General features: G+C 41.0%; 2 protein-coding genes across 2 annotated transcripts; one reads left to right on the forward strand and one right to left on the reverse strand.

Moving 5' to 3' along the window:
* Positions 1-1,343: 1,343 nt before the first annotated feature.
* On the forward strand, positions 1,344-7,320 carry LOC117777981 (ras-related protein Rab-11B). Its single transcript, XM_034613114.1, has 5 exons — positions 1,344-1,555; positions 3,913-4,108; positions 5,178-5,371; positions 5,686-5,766; positions 6,628-7,320. Exons 1-5 carry the CDS (start codon positions 1,516-1,518, stop codon positions 6,771-6,773), a joined length of 657 nt encoding a protein of 218 aa, XP_034469005.1. The 5' UTR covers positions 1,344-1,515; the 3' UTR covers positions 6,774-7,320.
* Positions 7,321-8,625: 1,305 nt separating this feature from the next.
* LOC117777980 (E3 ubiquitin-protein ligase MARCH2-like) lies at positions 8,626-13,224 on the reverse strand. Its single transcript, XM_034613113.1, has 5 exons — positions 12,847-13,224; positions 11,605-11,881; positions 11,298-11,493; positions 10,994-11,203; positions 8,626-9,984 (listed from the first exon to the last, which is right to left on the reverse strand). Exons 2-5 carry the CDS (start codon positions 11,787-11,789, stop codon positions 9,829-9,831), a joined length of 747 nt encoding a protein of 248 aa, XP_034469004.1. The 5' UTR covers positions 11,790-11,881; positions 12,847-13,224; the 3' UTR covers positions 8,626-9,828.
* Between the last annotated feature and the right edge of the window lie 6,497 nt (positions 13,225-19,721).

Below are 19,721 nucleotides of genomic sequence, written 5' to 3' on the forward strand. Positions count from 1 at the left end.
TGAGTAATTAAATAATATGGTAAATAAATAAAGTCACATCGTGCTGTAGCATTCACATAGTTCAAGACTTTGTTTGCTCTAGTGATACATACAAGTTTATCATATTTAATTTTCTTGATAATTGCAAATGTTATATCCACAAGTGTACTTTTTCAAATTGTAATAAAACAAAAAAAGTGAAATTAAATAATTCTGCATGTATTTAGGTCTTTTTATATTTCTTATAATCATGTTATGTTTTGTGCAGCCTTTCCCTTGTCTTATTGTTTGTTTGTTTTACTCTAATTTACTGGTGCTTTATATTATTCTACACTTATATGTATATATGCTCTGGGCTCTTAAATCAAGTAACATTTTTATAAATTGTTGATTACTGACCATTTTTTACTTTTTATTGCCATCCTTATGTTAAAATAATTATGGCAACGTGAGCACCAAGGCAGGCTCCAAGAGTAGACTTAATAAATATAAATGTATTAGAATAATATACTACACTAAACAGAATAAACAAAAAGACTTGGAGACATAGTTAGCAAGACAGTAAAGTTGATTCAGTCGGATCTTTCCCAGAATCACAAAGTGCTTTACATAAATAAAACAATACAATGAAAGTAGCTTTAAAACAAAAAAAAATATGAAACAGAAAGACATTGGAAAAAGATTAAATTGAAAAAAAACGTTACTACTGCTACTACTACAACAACTCCTACTACAACTACGACTACTACTACTACTACTACTACTACTACTACTACTTATAATAATATTAATTATAATTATAATTATAAGAAGAAGAAGAAGAAGAAGAAGAAGAAGAAGAAGAAGAAGAAGAAGAAGAAGAAAAAGAAGAATAATGATTCTATTTATACAGGATCTTTCAAAACCGCCATTACAAAGCGCTTCACAAAGAGGACAAAAAAAACAAGACAACAAAACAAAGATACCTGACCAAATAATACAAATAATTTAAACAAACACAGCTAATGAGGTGATTCAAGTACAACAAATAGAATAATACAACATGATAAAAAAATTATTGGGAAAGAAAGGAAAAAATACACATTCTTAGAGCAATAGCAAAACAAAAATCAAGTAAAAGCCATTTGGTGAAAGTAAGTTTCTAAGAGATATATAAATTGCTTTTCCAACAATGAGCATGTGAAGGTGAACTAAGCATTAGTGATGCAAACATCCTTCATGTGTGCCCTCGCCTTATTCTCCTCATTGAGAAACTCAGTATAAACACAGCGTGTGTCAGAATGTGGTTCCACGCAGCTGAATGGTACAGGCACGTCAGTAAGGAGCGCCCCTTGTGGAAGGTATGTGAGGCGCAGGGACTCCTCCCCTCCCTCTGCAGAGTTGCAGCTCGCCCCTGACAGCCGACTCTGGCGCAGACTCCCAGCGCAAACATTCACCTTTATTTTGATTCTCCTGCCGCACAGCGACCGTCCACAGCCGCACTCCTCCGCACATCCTCCCCCGGAGCAGAGCAGCGTCGGAGCGGCCTCGTCTAGAATGGGGAACCGAGACGATGAGTACGATTTCTTGTTCAAAGGTAAAGAAAAAAAAAAAAGATGACTGCAATGCATTCTCCCCTCTACTCAGTCTGATACCCACAAAGCTGTGCTGTGTAAATCTGCCGCTGTGTCGTTGTCGTTCACCACATGCGTGTTTAAAATTTTAAGGAAACAGGACTACTGTGTTTTTTCCCCCAGGAGCTGATAATCGGTTATTACAACATACTGCTGTCATTGTGACATTAATCCGCCTGCAGCTGTATTCATAGGTGCGGAGGATGCAAACCCCTGTCAGCCTTCTTCATCTTTTATTATTAAACTTTCATCAACTCACACAGCAGCATTAGACTCATGTATCTCCTGATATTTGGTGTTTTCCTCCTCATGTGGCTGATTAAAGGCCTGTTATCCTGATCAATAAGCTCCATCCTCAGATCCCACAGCTCTTATTGACAGGGGAGATGCAGCAACTCATAACTCAGTGTACTTTATGGTGTTATTGTGACAATCATAGACTTGGGCCTGCACCAGACTTAGGTCCATGTTTGCATCCAGAAAGCCTCCCTGTGATCGTGATATCAGCTCCTGTGGCACATTAACATCCTGGGCCTGCAGGAGCCAAAAGGCCATTTAGATGTAACAAAGTATCCTCTGTGGGATGAATAGGGCATCTGCCGGAGGCTCTCTCTCTCTCCTTCCTCCTCCCTGTGTCTCTCTACCTCTCCCTCTGCCCGAGCCATCGTCTGTGTGTGCCCGGCTGGAACAGGAAGGGCAAGGCGGCCCTGAAACTGTCGATTCAGGATTCGATGGAGCCTGTTATCAGCTTCCTGCAGCCCGAAACAGCACCATGTCGACAGGGACAAAGTTCGGCTCTATTTCCTTTTGTGGATGGAGGGAGGGAGAGACAGGGAGTAGAGAAAACAAAAAGAAGAAAGCTCCATGTCTCTCTGTTGTGCTGTGATCAGCAGCAGCCTCCTGAGGTCCTGACACCAGCACAGCTCCTGGTCAAAGAGGCCTGATCAATCACTTCTCCTCCCGTGACTCATTTACCACAGCTTTAGACCAGGCCTGGGTGACTGTTGTTGTCTGGTTATACAATGGATGCTGAATCGTAGCTGTTCAGAACCACTGCTGCTGCTCCACAGAGACTTTGTGGTCAACTTGAAGTATTTGCAGCTGTTTTCTTATTTATAATGTTGGTTTCAACTTCCTGCAGCGCTTCCTTGTACAAACACAGTGAATCTGTCCCTCTACAGTGTTTTCAGAAAGGTTTCAGCAGTTCACTATCTGATTATCAATACTCTCAGAGTGATGTGGCCATGGCTTATCTCTTGAGTCGTGACAGGTCAAGCTTAAACATTTTAAAGATTGAAACCCGACTGATGTGGATTTTTTAAGGGAGCAAAGAATTTCTATAACAAACATCGACTAATATATATTTATATATATATTTTAAGGGCCAACCAATGCATCAGTCAAGCTCTATTATAGACGCATTGTGTAAGTAAAACTGCTTTATTCCCATTTATTCAGCTGAGCACATTCTGTTCTGTGAAAAAAAGATTAAAAAAAACTCCCCTGTTCTACATTATTTAGCTTTTTGGGTAGTTTGCAGAGAATCAAAAGAGACCAAACCACCTCTTTAGTTGATAATCCTTTAGGCCCCAAAATGCTTTAATTCTAGTTTGAGATATTTCCGATAGCTTAAGTGGAATAAGTGTTGTGTCTACTCATTTAATCTATGTAAGTCATCCTCTACAGTCACACCCAAAATATGGTGGATATGCAGAACGCCTAATCCCAAAGAATGGCTGCTGAGTCGGTGAATTATCTGTGAAGCCCTCAGGTGAAATCTAGCAGCAGGTATACAGCTCATTTAGTTCATTGCAGCACACATGAATTATGGGTTTTTGAGGGAGTGCGGCAGTACAGGCCTGTGTTTGTCACCAGGTCCCACATTGTTCTTGATATATTGTGAGGCCTTACTGTTGTGTTGATAAATGGTGCTGAGATTTCATTTTTGCAATGTGGAAGAAAATCTATTGTTTATTTCCAGAGACTCCAAAATGAATCCACGAGTTGAACTGAATTGAAAATGAAAAGGCACACTCCAGAGCTTTAGTGACTTGTAACACTGAGGTTACATAATGATTCAAGCCTTGTATTTTGTTATTTGTTGTACTCCTGCTTTAGAAGTGTGTGTTTTTCACTTTCCATAAATCATCTGACACACACAAATATGAAGCCCCTGTGTTCTGTTGAAACATTTAGGGGCACTGCTTTGTGCAACATCATCATTTCTTGGATCTAATAATACATATGGCCCATCCCATCACACATACAGCAGGGCACACACATCTCACCCCTGCCCGTCTCCTTCTCTCTCTCCCCACAGTCGTGTTAATCGGCGACTCAGGCGTAGGGAAGAGCAACCTGCTCTCCCGATTCACACGGAACGAGTTCAACCTCGAGAGCAAGAGCACCATCGGGGTGGAGTTCGCCACACGCAGCATTCAGGTGGACGGCAAGACGATAAAGGCTCAGATCTGGGATACGGCGGGACAGGAGCGCTACAGAGCCATCACCTCTGCGTGAGTCCATCTGTGTGCGGTGCAGATAGTTGTGCCTGCCACCCAACACCCCTCTGTGTGGGGATGTAGTTCAGCAGGCAGTCACAACTGACACCCAATCCTGAAGGCCACTACAAATGTGGCCAATTGTTGGCTGTGTTCAACAACACCCGGTTAAAGAGGAAGATGGCACTTTTAAAATAAGTAGTATGGTCACAGATGAAGAAGGTGTTAGCTGGTGGTTTGAATCTTTTGAGTTAGACGTAAAACATCAGGAAGAACATTTGATAACTTGACATTAATACATTTTATAATCTTATGTAAAATATAAGAATAGGATTGATTGATGTTTTATTAATGTATCATGCACATTATGTGCCCAGCCTGAAACAGGCCTACAAGACACCATTATTAAGAAAAAGAAAAGTACAGAAATGGAGGTGGCAGCATCAATACCATAATTAAAGATTTATAAACAAAGGCAGTCAACTTCTTATCATTAATTTAAATTTTAATATTTAAATACTTTATATTTGCATCGGGAGCGGGTCCTCTCTAAGGAGGCAGCCATGTTTTAGTCCAAACTGGACAAACTAAATACTTTTTGAGTTTTCATGTCAACTGAAGGGGTATTCAGCTGCAACATGAAACTTCACCACTAGATGTCACTAAATTCTACACACTGATCCTTTAAGTTTTGTAGGACACAACCACACCACAAAGTCCATTTAATTGCTGTCTGGAGCTTTTTCTTCTAACGTGATTACATATATTTTTAAATAATCAATTGGCAGAATAAGACACAACATTTGTGAACATGATAGTGTGACAGCCCAAAAATGTTATTTGAAATGTGACGCCTAAATACTTGAGTCTTTTGAAGTGATCACTCAAACAGAAAAAACATGTCACAGTTTGGTGTAAATAATAAAATTGCACTCTCACGTGGTTTATGAGGACATTTGACTTAAAGGGAGTCATCTTAACTGTTATCAGATGAAATGATAGTAACACTGGTTTTCCTGCTACTGGTCAAAATCTCTGCTGTGAAATGATGCTGTTTCTAAGGTTTATCCTGGTCTGGTTACAGATACTACAGAGGGGCGGTGGGAGCACTCTTAGTCTATGACATAGCCAAACACCTGACCTATGAGAATGTGGAGCGCTGGCTGAAGGAGCTGAGGGACCACGCCGACAACAATATCGTCATCATGCTGGTCGGCAACAAGAGCGACCTGCGCCACCTCAGGGCCGTGCCCACAGATGAAGCCCGGGCCTTTGCAGGTACAGAAACTTAGGGGACAGAGGAAGGTTGATTTGGAATTTGGGGAAACATTAGTGTTTTTTTCAGATGTTTGATGCATCTGCTTTTTCGCTTGTGCTGCTGTAACAACTAAAATCTCCCTCAGGGGCCAACAAAGTGTTTTGTTACCTCCATGATGAAATACTCTTTTCCATGGTCTGTCTTGTAAATTAGAAGAGAGCATCACAGAAAACATTACTTTGTTCTTCTAAAGGTGGCAAGAAAAGAAAATGTAACAACACTTTGTTCTCCTCTCTGACTGCTATAAATTTGCATTTTCTTTCTCACTCCACAGAGAAGAACAATCTGTCATTCATAGAAACTTCAGCGTTGGACTCAACAAATGTTGAAGAAGCCTTCAAGAACATCCTAACAGGTATGCTTACAAGCAGAGCTAATAATTACTTGATTTAACGTCAGACATGAACTGTCCCAAGTGTCCAGACAGTTGTATCCAGACATTCTGCGGACTTTCTCCTTCACATATGGAGAATGCAGCAGCAGATAGTCTGGATCAGACACATTGAAAACAACAGGAAAATCTCCAGATCATTCAGATGACGGTGACCGGGTATTGCCAGGATGCAGGAGGCAGGACATTATGTCCATGTGCTTTTGTCTCTAGGACATCACCAGCGGTGTCGGTCAAAAGCTCTCGAATCTTGTTGTCTTTCCAAGTAGACATCTTCGTTGGCGTCTTCTATGTGATTGAAACCTCTTTAACATGTTGGGATATTTGTATTCTTTTTAGTTTGCCTATTTTTGGGACATTTCTAACACGCCGACATCGACACGCCCACTCACTTATAGTGAATCCTCTGGACATTTCCTGCTGTATTCTCACATGGACTCATTTGGACATTATCCAGAGCTTTTTCTATAGGGATGGCTGGAAAAGCTAAAGATTGTCAGGAGCAACGGACTCAGACATTTGCGTTATCACATGCAGCCCCTCCGGAAAAATTCAGTAGAATATCCTGATGTCTTTGCGTGTCTGATGCAATTCTAAGTTGAACCTATGATTTTACTTTACAAGGCACTTAACATTGTGTGATGTTAGAACTGTCAAAAACTCATTGTCTAGAAGGAAAGCAATTACCTGGATTAAATTACACACAAATGTTATAAATGTTGTGTATGATAAATGTGATGGTAACTAAACTTGTGTATAAAGATCTTGATCAGCATTTGGATTCAATGGGTCTGATCTGTTGGTTTTCCTCCGTTTCATCAACAGAAATCTACCGCATCGTCTCGCAGAAACAGATTGCAGAGCGGTCTGCCCACGACGAGTCCCCGGGAAACAACGTGGTGGACATCAGCGTGCCACCAACCACGGACGGCCAGAGGGGGAGCAAACTGCAGTGCTGTCAGAACCTGTAACACATGGCAACCATCCCTCCTCACCTGGGTCGATTATTAATTGAAATCCACAGTGTTTGTGTGCTTCCATCAGCCTGGGTTGCGATATCGTCTGAGTCCGCACCTCGTAGATCAGTGGAGTCAGCTCCGTTACTCCATAATCCATCAATCCCAAAATGAAGTGTTTGAATTGATTTCAAATAGTAATCGGCCGCAGGTACAATCTGCTACACCCTAATGCAAAAGAACAGGACTGGTGGTACCTTGTAAGTATCTACCATAGTTACCCATGACAGAGTAGCAGAACAGGCTTGTATGCCCAGATGTCTCCCTGGTAGATGGTTATTGCCACATGCTGGAGGTGGGGGGTTTGAATCCCGCCTGTTTCAGTTGTACCAGCAGTCCTGTTTTTGGACTCCCCTGCTCCTCCGGTCATCATCTCAAAAGTGGTTGTGACGCTACTGACGCTTATTTCATTTTGTGTAAAATATATTCTTTTGTTTGTTTTGATAGCTCGTCTGCGCACATTATATTAATGCCATGAAATTAAATTTTACAATATTATGTTTCTGTGGTCCTTTTTGTTGTTGTAGTATATACACACTACAAACTATTCAAAGACTGAAGATACATTTTTATATTTCATATTATTACATTGTTGTGCCTAGGTGAGATTTTACTATTGTGACAGGTGATGGTTGAACTGCCATCTACTTTAAAGGGATGTTTCCCCCCAAAATGAAAATTCACTCAGTATCTACTCACCACTATGCCGATGGAAGGGTGGGTGAAGTGTTTGAGTCCTTTAAACACTTTTGGAGTTTCAGGGGTAAACGGCATTGCAGCCAAGCCCAATACAATTAAAGTAACTGGTGACAGATTCTTCAAATGTAAAAAAGAAACAGAAAAAAAACACAAAATGGCTCCATACTGGACCATAAGTGTCCGTAAGCCCCAACATTCAAATTCAACATGAAATGGTGTCATTTACACCATGGTTTTAGCCTTAATGTCCTCTGTGATCCACACACGAATGCAGTGAAGGATATCAGTGGACATTTAGGCTAATAACATGGTGTAAATGACACGAAATGGAATTTGAATGTCTTTAGTGTTTTGTGGAATCAAACACCACACCCACTCCTCCATTGGCATAGTGGGGGGTAGATAATGAGTGAATTTTCTTTTTTGGATGAACTGTCCCATTAAACAGAATTAGGTTGGCAGTGAATGGTAAATGCACTGTATTTACAGTATATAGTACTTTTTCCAGTCACATCCTATATTCATGCACTGCTTCTATTCACAGCACTTTTTCTATCACACACTATGTACGAATTTTTCCATCCATCCATCATCTTTACAACTTATCCTTTGAGCGTCATGGGAGGGCTGGAGCCAACATCAGCTCAAATTGGGCAACACCCTGGACAGGTTGCCTGTGTAACGCAGGGCCGACACACAGAGACACAACCATTCACACTCATGGTCAATTTAGAGTCTCCTATTAACCTAACCTGGACCTGCATGTCTTTGGACAGTGGAGGGACGCTGGAGTACCTGGAGAAAACCCACACAGACGGAGAGGAAACTCAACACAGAAAGTCCCTGGCCGAACCAGAATTCGAACTGGGAACCTTCTTGCTGTAAGGCCACAGCGCTAACAACAACCTTTTCTTTTTCATTGCAAAATAAAAAAGATTAAATTGATACCACAGTACCAAATTGATCTTAAGTGTAGTATTTGAGGAAATACTCTTTGTTAAATGAAACAATAGTCAATCATTAGATATATTCCCAAACATTAGATGGAGCTCACAATAAAAAGAAATATCTAAAGCCACCAGACAAACCACAGTTCACACTGACTGAATCCAGGAGTCCCTCTTGTTTTATTGCACAATAACCCAACTTTCCAGGGGATGCAGCAGGAAGACTACAAGAACACAAATACTTTTGTTTAGCATATGCTGCATACATTGATTGACATCTCAATACAAATTCTTGTTTTGCACCTGTACTGAGTAGCAGCCTACTTTTGATACATTTGTGTTTTATATAATTAGGATAAACGTCTGTAATCTCACTAGTCAGAACACTGTTTCTCTTCTATTTAAAGTTGCATTTGTTGTGATGTAGGTCATACTACTGCTTGTTGCTAGGCGGTTTTAATTCATGAATGGTGCATTTACAAGTGGAGCAGGGCCATTTGCGAATGCACTTTTATGACAATAGTAGAAACGTCATCCAATTGGAATGTTAACACTTTTCCACATGTCAATACTATGTCCTGACACGTTACAGCGCTGCCGTTTAACGGATTCAGTTCGTGTGATCCCATATATTACAATCTTCCCTGACCCTGTGACAAGTGTGATCGATGTGCGCCGCTTCAGCTGCTGTCTGAAAAGAAAAGACATTATTTGAGCGTCACCATTTAGGCAGCGATGATAAAAGCTTTACCTGGAAATTTTAAAAAGGGTTCAGATTATAAACAAGAGCGACTGTTGCCCTTTACTTGTCGAGAAAGAATATTCACAGATAGTCAATCATGTTTTTGTAGATTATTGTCCTCTGCTGGGCTACTGGCTACCCATTGTTCAAAAACAGCTAAATACATTGTGAAGGGGCATGGGGGAATTATAGGTGGTGTGAATATGTTTCATATTATACTGTAGTAGCATGCTGATTCAGTTATATCCTGCTACATTAGCTTGTGTCTTAGTATGTCATAGGTTTGTGTCACGGATGTACAGTCGGGCTGGTTTGTCCATCGTCCATGTGTTCAGTCATTCAATTCCCAGCACTGGCTGTCCGATGACATCTCTGTGTTTCAACATCAAACTATGACTCCGGAATGAGTTCTTCCCTAAACCACTTCTGTGGTCAGTCAATACCGTAGTAGTTTACATCAAGTGCTTCAACAAAAGAAAACAGAAGGAGAGAGTAGCTCTCCCCTCTCAGAATGGTCCATTGAAGTGCAAAAGTTCATTAATATGATTAATTTTGTTTTTAAAGAGCGCTTCCAAGGGCATCTTTTTTTTTTTTTTATATTCCTCTTGCTGCTGCTCCGCACTCATACGATGGTCTCATCAGTCATTTTCTTGGTCGACTTGGTCGGCACCGAACGCTGGGTGGTGTGTGCCCCCTTCATGTCAGGCATGAGCAGACGCACTTTCTGATTGGTCCTCCTCCACTCCGAGTACAACTGACAGTGATAGCGAAAGGACACCTGAGATAGAATGGAGGAGGGGTGGGGGCGAGACGGGAGGTGATGGAGGAGAGAAAGACAGTCATCAATTACACTGACACCCAGATATTTGAGACAGAGTAGTACGATTGCAGGATAGGAATTAAATGCTGAAGCTGCTGCTTGACAGGTGCTCACAATCTGAAAGCAGAAATTCTAATCTTTGACAGTTTGTTATTTTTATGGTTCTTTTGCTGAAAATTAAAAGTGCTGGTTTTTTTAGTAAGATTTCAGATTGACTGCACATCCTACTTTTAAAGAATATGATCCAGTTAAGTTCAGATAAAGAAGAAAGCCAGTTCTTACTCTTCTCAATCACACAGGGACCAGAGCACAATAACACAATTACTACAATAATCAGGAGCAGAAGATAAATCTGTGTGGCTGGTGTTCTGTGTATACGTCTGCTTGTGATAGTTTTCCACATTAAAGTAATTAAATTAAGATTAAAAGCATCAGAGCAGTATTGCACATCCTGCATGTGGGCTGTAAATACCCCGGTCAGGTAATGCCAACTTTTATACCATATGATGACGAATGATTGGTAAACGTGAATATACAGTAAATTGTGTCTCTAATGTTATTTTTTACAACAGTTAATGCTTTACTACACTACATGACATCATTTTCTGATATCATAGCGACATCATGATGACATCATTCCAACCATTTTACCATAGCTTAATATTTGCAGTACAAAAGCTCCAGGTCGTGTGTATAGTATAATTTTTTTAACATTGCATGATGTTTTCTGGCTTGATTGTGATCACTTTACTTATATGATGCCATATGATGTGGAATCACTTTCTGATCAATACAAGATTTAGATTATCTCTCCAGCCCTATTACTTGAATGAGATCAAATGTGTTTTTCAGACCATATGTTTGTTATCTGAAGATGCCTTCTCAAGTATTATTCCCTCCAGGTTCAGTAAAAAGCCCAGAAACCATTTTTTTAAAGTTACAGGAAAATTATTTAGTGATTGATTACCAGTGTCCAGAGGATGTAGATGGTGAAGAGAGCAATGGTGAGAGCGATGAGGCCGACGGCCTCGAGTCTGCTCTTCAGCTGCAGGTGGTCCTGGGCTCCCCTCAGACACAGCCAGCCGGAGATGGCTGCCAGGGGCGTGATGAGAAGGAAGCAGGCCATGTCGCAGAGCAGCGTGCGCTTCTCACTGCGAGGGCCGGGGTCCTTCAGCCACTGAGCGAGGGAAAAGTGAAAAAATCATTAGTGGATCTGAAAATGAATTTTACTACAACTCAGTTACTATTACACAAAGTAAAACTTCTCCAACCTGTGTGAGTGGTTGCGGTCGCCGTTCGATAGTGAACTCTGTGTGACAGAGCTCACAGTAGCTGGTGTTGGAGGAGGACAGCCACTTCTCCAAGCAGCTCTTGTGCACTTTACCCAGCGTGCCAGTGCAGTCGCAGGGCGAGAGCAGAGTCTCTCCTCCAGCTCCCTCATGACAGATCCGACACATACCCACATCACTGTGCAGAGAAACAGACAAGCAGAGGGGAGCAATGATGTGATGATTAAGCAGCGCACAATTAAATTAGAGTAGAATCATTGGGCCCCCAGCGAGTTCCTCCTTCTCTTACCTCTGCAAGCTCACCGCTTTGACAACAGTGGAGAGTGGGCGGCCATCTTTAGCCGTAACCTTGGCAATGTACTGGGCCTGGGCAGTAGAATCAGACTCCTCCGAATCCTTGGAGGCGTCTGATTCAGCGTTCCCAGAGTAATCACAAAGGGAGCCAGGTAGGTGGCAGCACCCCGACGAGGACATGGCTCAGCTGAGGGCGACAGTGATGGCGGAGGCAACTGTAAACCAAGTTCTGTTTCCTCTCCTCCTCCTCTGACCACCTCCAGAGAAAGTGCCTGGTGGAGATGAACAGGACACAAAGTATGAGTGAAGTGGAAGGACTACATAAGAAGAACATGATGTTACAGAGTGTCAGCCTCTCAGGAGATCCTTGAAAAATATGCCATATTTCATAACATCATAAAACTGTGCTATACTCATTTTCTATCTGTGAAATTTCAATAACTTTTTTTGATATTTCCTTGTGTTGATACTTGTTTACTTATTACCTCAGCCAAGGAGGTTGTGTTTTCACCTCTGTCCTTTTGCTAGTTGGTTGGTCTGTGTTTGTTTGTTTACATGTTTCATGAAATCATGAAATCATGATAATAATTAAACGGTGTTAGAAAATGAATACATCACATTACTAGACAGTGAGAACACGGTGACATTTTTGGTGGCGCTTGGAGACCGTGGGGAGGGGGGAGGAGGGGGGCCTTGACAGGAACTAACTGTTTACTACTACTACCAATACCACGGCCTGCATCCAGACTGATGTTATCAACGCGCTCTTGAAACTTCCTTTGCAATGTAACATGTGACATGTGCGAATACAAACACATGAATTGAGTTGAAAGGCTCGGACGGTCAAAACAAAAACAAACCACAGAACCGTAACAGCGATTTTTTAATGCGCATTCAGCCTCCGGAAGGTTAACACATCCGATCCCCCATGTTTGACATCAGGGAAAGAAAACCTCACTCTGTCAGAGAACAGCATCTCTGTAAATCTACGTTTCACACTTCAAATCACCCGATAAACATTTCAACTGTCACCGCTCCCGTCGGCCCAGACACACAGATGATCTGTGCAGCGGTGTTGTGGTTAATGTACAGCCGCGGACAAAGGCTCCGTTTGTCTCTTGAGCAGAAAACCCCAGTTAAGCAGCTGTCAGACCCGCAGCCTGATGTGCGTGACGCTGGTTTGCAGAAAAGCTCGTAAACGACGTGTAAATCAGATGTTAGGGTGAAATGTACTCACCCGACGGCCTCTCCACCCCCCCCTTTTTCCTCGCTTGGCCTTGGCCTTGGCCCTGTGTTAGCCAGACACAGGCTAGCGGAGCTAACTAGACAGCCCTAGCTCCAGACTGTGACATTGACGTCTAACCAAAAGCTGCCGATACGAGGGGAAACGAAACGCGGCCACATGCGCGGTGTCCTCCCCATGGCTCGTGGAACATCTCTCCCCGGCTGGTTCTGTCTGAAAGCGCGAAAAAAGACGGCTGCTCCTGCCTGGGTTTCCCAGACGCGGCTAACGCAGCTAGCAGGCTAACATCGGACAAGCCTACCCCAGCGTCCGTCAGCTGTGCTGTGGTCATGTGACACGTGCTGCCTTCATGGACATTAGTCATAATGGAATAATTGGCACATCGGTCATTAACCTGTTATCACTGTGACAAACACGACCGGTATGTCTGAGGGGGGGGGGGGGGTGACTGGGATTTTATTTACTGCTAAGTGTGATGTCAGACAGGAATTCTGTAAAAGCTCATGTGCTTTATTTGATTACTTTTGACCAATTACTTTACATAAGTGAGTTTAACAGCTTAAACTAAATTAAACCAAAGCATCCATTACAACTGCATGGTCTGTGTAAATGTGAAACACTTTAGATACATTTAACTATTTTATATTAATGAGCAATGACCATGGATTGTATATGAAAGACAATGACTAACCTAACCCTAACACAAAGGCAATGACACAACCCCCCTGTGCAACAGCAGTTTACAAGGAGACGTGAATGCAACGCACAGTACAAATAGCAACACATCTGTCTGTTCGGATTAACTAAAGCTAAAATGTTTCATTTTTTCACTGCTGATTAATTTTAAGAAGGAAACGACCATTGCCCTCCAGAGAAACATCTGGCGCAGGTCGCATGTCTAATCCAACCCGCTAGGTGGCAGCATTTAGTGAACACTACAGAGATGTCTTTCCTGGTCCACAGAGGCCTGACAGGTTTAAGACTGTTGACCCTCAGGTGAGGAGCACACACACTGAGAGATTCACATAACGACTCTGGAAGAGACCAATATTATCTTATATTAGTGTTTTTTATAATGAGAAAGTGAAGGGACAGTGAGATCAATAGAGCTAAACATAGAGTTTGACCTCTATTTAGACATATTTTATTTATTGGTATCCTACAAGGGCAGGACTTTATCCACATGCTGGTATATTATATTTAGGATTTGTTGTTTATTTATGGTGGTAACTGGTAATATAGTTTCAACCATAGGCTGAGCATAAAGAAGGATGACATGAGTGCTCCCCAAAAGTGAAGCTAAAGCACCTCGGTTGCCACCTTGTGGCTGGCTGCAGTATAGGTCATAAGTCGAACCTCCTCCAGGTTAATTGATATGACATGGACCAAATTAATGAGTAAAAGCCCATGTTACCCAAGATGATTTCTGTCATTGCAAGTAGTTCTTTCCACAGTGATGTATGTCCAAGTAATTTGTCCCATAAGAAGTTTGTGTCTCCAAATACACAAGATGGCAGCGTTCTTATCCAGGATATTTTGGTTTCATTTCTGGATAGTGGCAGAAGTGGAGACACGTCAGTCTATACAGCTAAGATCTACCATAACCCAGTAAACAAACAAATAACAACAGAATCAAGTAAAGGAAGCAGGAAACCCAAATGGACAGGCCTATGTTTAGGCCTTCTATTAGCTCTGTTACTATAAATCAACAAACAATAGCCAGCATCAAATTTGTGAGATTACCACCCATGATTAAATACCGCTTACATGTTAATACAGCAGTGATAATAGTTGAATACTGTTGTTTTGAGCCAGGTCATTGACATTTTAAACCTTTCTGTTTTGGGTTATAGTCCTTGAAAAACAAACAAACTCAATGACTGCAAAAGCAAATGTTTTGAAAAGTCCCCTTGACAAATCTGTTTCAGTCCGCCCATCCTCGTAGTCTGCCCTGTCCCTTCTGGAACAAAACTGAGTATTTGGTTGTGTGTATATGCAAAAAATAATATTTAAATTAATGATACATTATGTAGTAACATGCAACACATGAAGACTTATAAAATGTACCCATCAGAAATTCTTAATTATCCCTTTAGTGTAACCTAAAATAGTAACCTCCACATGTCTTCGTTAATCATTAGTCAAACAATATCTATTTTGGTCATAATGCCCTGTGTTACCTTCTCCCCCCGTATCTTTCTTCTCATTCCCTTTGAACCCAAACACTGATAAAGAGGGAGTCCACTCGTGGTGTGTTCCTGCACATTACTGGGAAACGTGCACACACACACACACACACACACACACACACACACACACACACACACACACACACACGCACACAGGTTTGCGCAGCGATCCCTATTAGGACTTTGCGTTACCTTACCTTAACCATAACCAAGTCATGCCTATCCCTTATCTTAACCTAATCATAATTCATATCTTACCACTTACCTTAACCAGGACATTATAATTGAGGTTTTGCCTCATTAGGACGAGGCTTTGGTCCCCATGAGGTCTACTGGTCCCAACAAACACAGTGTTCAGTGTTTATAACAGAAAAGGCAGGTCAGCCATTAGAATGTCTGCACAGGGGGACAAAATTGTCCACATTAGGCCCCTCATCCACACAAATGCACTCCAGCACCAATAAAAAAAACAGGACTTGTGCATGGAGGGGAGGCTACTTTGTGACAAATAAACAGCAGAACAATATTTACAGCCCTTTCTCTGTGTTTGTTGTCAGTCTCAACTGTTGCCCTAGCTGGCTCTCCCACAGCAGCATGTTGTCTACCTCCCTCCTCCTCATCTCCTACATCTCTCTCTTCATCAGGTACAACTGTCCTTCTTAAAGCCTTCCAATGTTGGAAACCAATCACACACTGATCAGACTGTTCAGCTGTACCATGTGTGTTTTCTCAAGCTTGTGAGTCATCTCTTTTGCTAATACTTCTTGTCCTCCCCTAGACTGCGTAGATACTTGAATGAACATTGAATGATGGGGCAAACATTCACTGTCAGAGTTAAAACATTTACATGGATGTTATCTCCACTTGTATGAGCAATTGGTAGCAGGTAAACCAGCTGTCTTTAACAACAACTCTCCTTCCTCCTGCATACGATCATGTTTTGACTGTGTTATGACTGAGATAGACAGACATCTGATTGGCCAAGATCGAACTGCGTTTCGTTTTCTACATATAATTATTTATCTATAACACACACACACGCTTGTCTCTCAATAGTTGTGAGGACACTCATTGACATAATACATAATACATAATACATTCCCTAGCCCCTTACCCTAACCTAAATATTATTCTAACCCTAACCCTAAAACCAAGTCCTAACCCACAAACAGCCCATTACATTTGTGAGGACCAGCAAAGATGTCCTCACAAAGTCAAAATATCCTCACAATGATGAACCAAAACTATCCCTCATAACTTTAGATAGACATGTGCACTCACACACACACACACACACACACACACACACACACACACACACACACACACACACACACACACACACACACACACACACACACACACACACACACACATACACACACACACCTCCCAGACCATGTCTCTCATTAACTTCCCCATCCAGCTATTTGGTCAAAGTCCAAAAGAAATCATGAGACACTACCTCTCCGCATGTGTGGGATGTCATGAGACATGTGTTAGTGGACTTTAACATGGACAGGCACACAAATGCACATGCAGTTCATTTACACGCCATGTTTTATTGTAGAAAAGCAAGACTATAACATTTATATATTAAAGTTTCGATAGAAAACTAAGCATTTAAATGTATTTATTGTAGAACTGCAAGACTATAACATTTATATATGAAAGTTTCTATTAAATATTAAGTAGTAAAATATATGTGTGTGTTGGTTTCAAGGTTTCAAGGTCAAGGGCATGTTTTGTTTGATCTCTAGTTTTTTAGTCAGACAGCCAAAAATAAATTGTATATGCACTATGCACACACTCCATTAAGTTTAATAAATGCAATATGTTTGTTGATATAACTGGCCAAAAACTAGGTTTGTATTGTATCACCTGTCTGTGACATTAGGACTCACCAGTGTCTGTGTGTCTGACATCAGAGCTCACCACAGTGTCTGTGACGTCAGAGCTCACCTGTCTCTGACATCAGAGCTCACCACAGTGTCTGTGACGTCAGAGCTCACCTGTCTCTGACATCAGAGCTCACCAGTGTCTGTGACGTCAGAGCTCACCTGTCTGTGACATCAGGACTCACCAGTGTCCGTGTTTCTGTGACATCAGGACTCACCAGTGTCCGTGTTTCTGTGACATCAGGACTCACCAGTGTCCGTGTTTCTGTGACATCAGGACTCACCAGTGTCCGTGTTTCTGTGACGTCAGAGCTCACCAGTGTCTGTGTGTCTTTGACGTCAGAGCTCACCTGTTTGAGTCAGTGACATCAGAGCTCACCTGTCTTTGTGTATGTGACGTCAGAGCTCACACGTCTTTTTACTTCAGTGCTCCTTTAAGTTCATTCATTCATTCATGCATTTTCCTCTGTTAAGCCAAGAACAGTAAAGTGCATTTTCAAAACCTTTGTGAGATGTGTATCCGTATCCCTATATCATTTAGCTCAAGCACCACATAGAGAAACAGGGACAGTGAGACACTCAGAGAGTGAGACAGACAGGCAGACTCATAAAGACAGGCAGATTGCATAATTTATTCTCAGCGTTTTGCTTTCAATAACAGTATAATTCAGTTGCTGCAGTTCCATCTCGTGATCCTTTAAACTGTCTCCAGGAGTCCTCATGAGCGGGACGGCAGTAATTTGGTTTCATTCATTTTCCGATGGAGTCCACGTGAGACGGACACTAACTCGACCGTGCTGTCTTTCTCACGATACGTACATACACTCAACACACAGCTTTTTGCCTTTTTTGATGAAAGACCTGCTCTTCAATGCCAGTCAATATGAAGCAGGTATAATGATATGTGGTGATATCTGGATATACTTTGAGTATCACTTTCAGCAATATTAATAGGGCTCACTTAATATATTTTCTACTTTTGATATTTTGTTGGTGCTGCAGGGTCTTTTTTGATAGGACCACATTTAGTAAGGCCCTGGGAGAGGGATCCCTCACACGTGGCTCTCTCTGAGGTTTCCTGTCCTCAGTTAATACTTATTTTTGGGGTAGTTTTTCCTTTCTCTTGTTGATGGTTAAGGACAGAGGATGTCACACTTTGTTAAGACCTATGAGACAAATTGTAATTTCTGAATATGGGCTATACAAATAAAAATAATAATAAAAATGTCAAACTGATTATTGATTATTCATAGTGTGCATTTACCAAAGTAACCAAGAGTACATCCAAATTAAGAGGGGAGCCTGATTAAGTGGATGCCCTTCTAAAGTTTGATATACTCTTTAGTACTTTGGGAAATACACACCACTGGAAATAAGTTTGATGACCCTATTCTAATTATCACTGTCTGTCTTCCAGTGTTTAGTTTGTGCCTAATAAATATGATATTGACTCAACATCCCCTCAAATACTTGTTAAAGCTGCATTGGATTTCCATAGAGATTTCATCCAGGACCATTCTGAGTATCACCACGTGTTTATCTATCCATCAGAGTGTTTATTTTTGATGTTTTGGACTTTCACCTTGCTCTCACCGTATTGATTTAAAGATATGAATAGTCCCGCTGGCCAAAAACAGAAGAGAAAACCTGAAGCTGATAATAGTTCATCTCCAAATTTATTACATACAGTAAAAGTAATCCAATTTAGACCAATCAAAAGCAACCTCTTTCAATCTCATAAGTAGATGAAACAATTCATTTGTTACTGCAAATGCTTTTAGTTCACAAATCTAATAATACAACTTTTAAAATAAACAAGACTAAATAGACAAGACGCACCTAATATTTCACTTATGTAAATATTAGGCAGCATTTTCCCTGGATATGGCAATTTTTTTTTAAAAGAGCAAAATTGTCTTATTTGCATTTCGAACAATGTTATGTTACAACCAGATTTTTATGTCAATATTTGGATTTTCAATCTTTATTTAAGGGCAACCCACTCATTTACAGTTTAACGTGTAATAGTTCAGACACCATCTTCCTTTCATCTCCTGAGTCTTCCACCAAAAATCGCCATATCATGAGACCTGGTTTAGCTCTCTAATGCAGGACACAACATTATTGTGAACCCATGACTCCAACTTGTCATACTGTGCTCCCAATTACAAAACTGTGCGGATTCCTTCAGCTGCATAATCAAATCACCCCGGCTTACTATTCTGAATGTAGTCAGCCGATCACGATGATCACAATGATTGCATGTGAGGACCAACGTGCACTGGATTTGAAACAGTCACTTGGGTTAAAGAGCTGACTCACAGTTTTGTGTACATTCTGTAAATTAATTAAATTAAAATACACAATTTGTAACCTTAATTAGAAAAACTTTAGTTAATTTGTGTGAAAACAATTGAAGTATTTTTTGTCAATGTAGGAATATACTTCATTACACTGATACCGTAAATCTAATAACCCTTAATAATGGCATGTACTTTAAGGCACACTACTGCAAAAATAAAAAAAATTGTTTAGTATCATCAGCAGAATAAGAAAATCTATGAATTTTGACCATTAGCTACCACATCACCTGAACCCATACTGTAGGAATTAAAGACTTTTTGCACATGAGCCTCCCTCTATTTAAACAGTATAATAGGACAATAGAACCTGATTTATTGCCAAAAAGATTTTCCACATGCAATGAATTTGCTCTGGTGTTTGGTGAAAAGGAAATCTAAGTACTAAGTGCTGCAGTTCTAGGAGACGGATAATGACAGGA

This window comes from Hippoglossus hippoglossus, chromosome 17 (assembly GCF_009819705.1).
Source record: "Hippoglossus hippoglossus isolate fHipHip1 chromosome 17, fHipHip1.pri, whole genome shotgun sequence".
In the NCBI taxonomy this organism is placed as follows: domain Eukaryota; kingdom Metazoa; phylum Chordata; class Actinopteri; order Pleuronectiformes; family Pleuronectidae; genus Hippoglossus; species Hippoglossus hippoglossus.